This window comes from Petaurus breviceps, unplaced genomic scaffold (assembly GCF_028583685.1).
Source record: "Petaurus breviceps papuanus isolate PSGF00001 unplaced genomic scaffold, PetGlider_PUasm1.0 174, whole genome shotgun sequence".
Classification (NCBI taxonomy): domain Eukaryota; kingdom Metazoa; phylum Chordata; class Mammalia; order Diprotodontia; family Petauridae; genus Petaurus; species Petaurus breviceps.
In genome coordinates this window covers 61811263-61817010 of record NW_027185761.1, presented here as the reverse complement: position 1 = coordinate 61817010, position 5748 = coordinate 61811263, and the positions used below count along the sequence as shown (strand labels likewise).

General features: G+C 41.4%; 1 protein-coding gene across 1 annotated transcript in view; it reads left to right on the top strand.

Moving 5' to 3' along the window:
* Positions 1 to 2850: 2850 nt before the first annotated feature.
* PPP1R17 (protein phosphatase 1 regulatory subunit 17) overlaps positions 2851 to 5748 on the top strand; it is a 9715-nt gene continuing 6817 nt past the window's right edge. Inside the window, exon 1 of the mRNA XM_069084568.1 lies at positions 2851 to 3034. Coding sequence (XP_068940669.1) covers positions 2953 to 3034 — 82 coding nt within the window. The 5' untranslated portion in view covers positions 2851 to 2952. The remainder of the gene's footprint in view (positions 3035 to 5748) is intronic.

Below are 5748 nucleotides of genomic sequence, written 5' to 3'. Positions count from 1 at the left end.
TTAAGATGCTCCTGTTGTCTCCACTTCCCTAGTTGGGCTAGCCCACCCTTGGGTCCCAGCAGTAGGCATCTTTTGGGTCTCTTCAGTCAGGAATAGCAGCATTGACAGAAAATGGTGGCCTGAAGTGAAAACTGTTGGAGTAACTGGGACTGGTGGACCAATTAAGGTTGACTGTCAAAGCCTGGCTTAGGGAGAACAGTTAATGCTCCCATCTGTTCAGCAATGATCTCAGAGGCCTCTCATCTCATAGGGGATACTCTGCCTTTCCTAGGGACTAGAGTCGACTTCATTAGGTTACTGGAGGCCTGTGTGCTTGTCCATATCTCAGTTACCTAGGAAACTTAGGACAGACTGTGGTCCTTAGAGGAAGAGCCCTGGGGTCATTTTGTTTCCAAAAACTGCTTTTCAAAGACCTGGGTTTTCATGGGGAGGGTCCTTTCTCTGTCCAAGCAGAGCACCACCCCTCCCTCAGAGATGTTAGACAGTGCTCAAAAGATCAGCCCTCATCCAATGCTGACCTAGAGCTAAAACCCTCTGGTTTGTGATAGGCTGAAATTGAAGGGCTTCCTCTGTATGTACACAGGCCACTGCTAACAGGGTGGAAAGACCAAGGTTGGGGTGTTCAGGAAAATTCAGGTAGGAGGTTATATTGCAACATTTAGGACTAGCAGAGGCCCTACGGCTCACCTAGCCCAACTGCCTCACCTACAGAAAAGGAAAGATATAGAAAGAGTCAATTCTCAAGTCCACATTACACCTGGAGTTGGAAGAAAACTCAGGGGCCTTTTAGTCAAATCCCCTGACGTCACAATTAAGGAAACAAAGACCCAGGTTGTGAAGTACCCAAGGTCACATAGATTATAAGAAGGGGACACATGGAGAAAAGCTGAGAAAAATGTGCCTCTTTCCCCTTTTTACAAAGGTAGAGAACCACAGGTGTGGACTGTTGGGCAGTCAGTGGGTACAACAATGCACAGAGTGCTTGACCTGGAGTCAGGGAGACCAAAGATCAAATCCAGCCTCAAACATTTACTAGCTGTGTGAACCTAGGCAAGTCACCTTGCCTCTGTTTGCCTTGGTTTCTTCATCTATAAAATGGGAATGATAATAAAAGCACCTTCTTCCCAGAGTTTTTATGAGGTTCAGATCAGATCACTGTGAAATGCTTGACATGTTGGAAACACTACATAAACGTTAGGTGTTTTTTGTGTTGTTCTGATTGCAAATACCATCAGATGCAGGTGGCTAGTCGTTTGGTTTGTTAGGTCGAGGGTTTGGGTTTTGTAACTTTATACCTTTCTATTTCTTTTTTAATCTTTGTTATAAGAGGGGCCGTGGAGGAGGGAAATCCATATTCAGAAATGAAGGTGCTATAGAAAAAATAGATGCTTTTTGGTTTTAAAATGAGTGGAACCAACCTTTAAACTGAGATTTTCTGACCTGAGATGTAACCCTTTTTTTCCTTGACCATGGATGCTGAGGGAGGGGAAGTAAAACTTCCTCTGTGATGAAACTCTCCCAGTCCCCAAAAATGCATCCTCTGGGTTGTCTGTGAGTTTTCTCCCTCTGACTAACAGGCATGACAAGAGCTGATGTGCATTGGCAATGCTCTTCTCATACATGGTCTCATTCTGGCCTGACAGGGTGGGACCCTGGGAGGTAGGTCTAGGCATGTTCTTGAACAAGCTCATAGGATTCTTGACTGGGAAATGCTCAGGGCTGAAATTAGCAAAGGCTCCACATCAGGGAGTGATTTGGCATTTTGTTGGTTGTCTGCTTTCAAGATAGTGATGAAGAAAATGGTGATAATGTCAATATAAATTATAAGTGTGTCAGGCACACACCTTTTATTGGAGAAGTAATCATTAAACACTGATCAGCAAACACAGGTAGGGTTCTGTATGCATTATTCCCATTTGGTTAATGAGGAAATTGAGGCTCAGAGATATAACGTTGGGAGGATCATATAAGATAATAATTACTAAATGCTTAGTGCCTGGCATATAGGAGTTGCTATGTAAATGGTAGCTATCATCATCATCATTACTGCTATTATTAATGTGGCTTCTGCATAGTTAGATAGCAAGTGCCAGAGACAAGACTGAAATGACTCCAAGTATGGCACTTTTTCCATTCACTGCAAATTACCTTACACCAAAAGACTTCAATAAATAAGAGGAAGATTCCATAGGGCAATCATTCACTCCACAAGGATTTATAGGTGCCCACTGTGTACTGGGTAGTATAGGAAATATGAGAGACAGAGATAGACAGAGATGGAGACAGGGAGAGAGAGAACGAGAGAGAGAGAACGAGAGAGAGAGAGAGAGAGAGAGAGAGAGCACCTTCAGTTTTTATCAATATGGGACTTAAAACTTGAATTTTGAGACTCATCATGCCTTGGTGGTGAGAACAGAAATGAGGGACTTCAGGAACTATTGGGGGAAGACAGTGTGATGAATGGATTGAGTCCTGGATTTGGAATCAATAAACTCAGGTTCAAATTCAAGCTCTGGTGAATGTGCAGATCAGATGAGATGATGTGTGTAAAACTGAGTTTTCAAATTTTAAGTTTGATAAGAGATGTTCATTATTATTCTTCCTCCCTGTGTGACCTCTGAGACACAGCTGTCAAACAAAGCTTGGGTAAGACTAGAGGACCTCCAAGATCCCATTGTTCTCTGTCACTTTCTTTTTTGTCTTCCCTACCATGTAATCTTTTTTTGTTTTTTTTGGTTCCATTTTTTTTGTTTTTTGTTTTTTTGGAGAGCATAGGAGTGGAGAATCTGGACCTATAATTCCTTGTCATAGAAGACTATGGGTAAGGGCAAAGAAACTTATATAACAGTTGCTTACTAAATGTCTATTGAGTGGATGATTTAATGAGTGAATGATTGAAACATATACTGGTTGCTTCTCACTCTTCTGTAGCTTTGGATAAACTCCTTTTCAATGATGTCCACTGAGCGGATCCAGTCACGCAATCTCCCAGAAGAGAAACTGGACAAGCGGGACACACGCAGCAACCACTTGGGTAAATGTCATGGTGCTGATGTCAATGGCCATGGTGGGAGTGATCGGTCTCTTCTCCAGTAATAAACGCTGCCCACTGGCAGCTTTCAATGGAAGAAAAGTGAGGCCCTGTGAAACCTGATAGACTGTGCCTTCTGGTGACAGAGCCATCGCCAGATGGACAGACAAAAAGTATTTGCTCCTGCTGGGCTCAGCATGTAAATATTAGCTGAAGCTCTAGAGGGAAATTAATTAGAGGCAAAAAAAAAAAAGAAGAAGAAGAAGAACAAGGCATTGTTCTCTCTGATCGGAAAAGAGTCACGGTCTCAGCGTTTGTGAAGCAATAAACCGAATGTGGCGTTATAGCCCGCTTCCAGTATTTACTTGTATGCATGCGCCCCATGTGCGGTCTCAATAAAATATTTCAAATATCTCTTTTTGCCTATCAAGACAGAATTTTAAACAGTTTTTTTCAGCTTTATTGTCAATCTGTTTCCTTTCCAGAGCTGACTTTTTGCATAACCTTTGTAATGAAAATACCAGAAGCATCTCTGCCTCTACCCATTTCTAAAAATGAGATGCTCCCACTTTTGATCGATGTGCCTCTTGCATATTCATAGTCCTTGTTTATGTTCCTCTTTGGTTATTACGCGCCTCTGCCCCCTCCCCATTTGCCATCAAGATAGTTTATGTTCAGAGATTTCTCCAAAATTGGAAACCACAAAAGGCGCAATTTAAGTAAAAGTCAAAATTGAAGTAAAAGCCAGGTTCTGTAAAAACCATCATGGAGGTAACATGGCCCATGGATAGAGGTCACACGGGTCAGTACTTTCTATGAGGATCCACTGATGGGGTCATAGTCCTGCATCTTGAGACCACTGGCTAAGAGCCCCAGTCCTGTAACATTATTCATGAAAGACATATTGTTTTCTAATAATTATGGAATCATAAAATCTGAAAGGCGAGACCTCAGTGGCCAGCTAGCAAACCCAAATCAGAATAAAAATTCCTACTAGAGCATTCCTGACTCAAAGACCTCCAGTGCCGGGGAACCCAGAACTTCCCCAGGAAGCCCCCTCTACTTTGGGACAAATCTAATAGGACCTTTGTGTTTCTGTTTCTGGTATGTCTCTCTGTATGTATGTATGTGTATTTATGCCTGTTTCCATCTTTCTGTTTCTCTGTCTCTTTCCTTCTTCCTGTCTCCCTCTCTGTCTCCATCTCTCTCTTTTCTCTTTTCTCTGTCTCTTCTTGTCTTCCTCTGTCTCTTTCTCTGTCTCTCTTTGTCTCTTTCTGTGTTTCTCCATCTGTCTCTGTCTTTCTGTCACTATTTCTGAGTCTCTGTCTCTCTTTTTCCCTCTCTTTCTCCTTCTTTTTTGCATCTTCTACCCATTAGTCCCATTTATCTGGGACCAGACTGAAAGAGCAGAATTTCTCCTTCAAATGCCCAATCTCCAGATACATGAAGCCAGCTCAATGTTCTCTCCAGAGTCTTCTCCAGGCTAAATATACCCAATTCTTTCAGCCAATTCTTATATAACTGGACTCAAAGCACTTCATATCCTGGCTACCTCCTTGGCTGTTCCCTGGCTTATCAATGCCCTTTTGAAGCTGGGCACATAGCACTAAACAAAATACTCCAGACAAAGTCTGATTAAGGTCCAGTTCTTCAGCAAGACTATCTGTCACCTCCTGTGTCTGAAAGCTCCTCCCCTCCTGATGCAGCCACTTTTTTGCAGCTGCATCTCACTGCTGGCTCAGAGAGAACTTTGTAGCCCCCTTAAGCCTCCAGATCTTTTACAAAACAATCACTATCTAACCATGCTGCCTGCATGGAGTTAGTTTGGGGACTCAAGTATAAGACAATAGATTTATCTCTACTCAATTTCCAATTCAGTCTAGAACTCTTGCCTGGAAGTTCTCAAACTTTTTGTTCTCAAGACCCTTTGCACTCTTAAAAATTTCTGAAGACTTTCCCCAAAAAGGTTGTTTATAAGGCTTATACCTAATTAGATTGACCATATTAGAAATTAAAACATCTTAGTATCATTATGAAAATAGTATTGAAGTAATGGATCAGTTTCAAAGGATCTCAGGGTGCCCAACTATCATTTAGGAGATTACACATATCTTTCAGATTCGGATCATTTACAAATGGAATGAGCATGCTAAATATGTTTTTGTCCAAGATAAAAATTTTATTAACAGAGTCAATCACAGATTCCGGAGGCACTCTACTAGAGAACTCTATTAGTCTGTGAACTCCTTGTGAGAAAATTTTTGTCTTTCTTTGTATCTGTACCTCTTAGCACAGTGCCTGGCATAAAGTAAGTGACTGTTGACTTGACATGGATGTTGAAGCATTCATGACAAGTTTTTCAGTGTGGCCATTGGACTATTTCTAAATTCTTGCCTCTTCATCATCTCCCCAAGAATAACTCCCCATGAAACTCTTTATCAAAGGTTTGTGAAAAATCTATGTAGCAAAAAAAAATGAGATTAGCCTGCCATGCCTTGTTCCTGATTAAGCCATTCACACTGGATACCTGTAATCTGTTTCCCTTTCTACATATTTACCAACCAACTTTTTAAAGATCTGTTCAATAATGTTCCCCTTTCTGCTGACTCCTTGTCTATCTACATATACCCTCAGGTGTAAGGTACCCTTAATAAAAGAAAAGAAAGAAAGAAAGAAAGAAAGAAAGAAAGAAAGAAAGAAAGAAAGAAAGAAAGAAA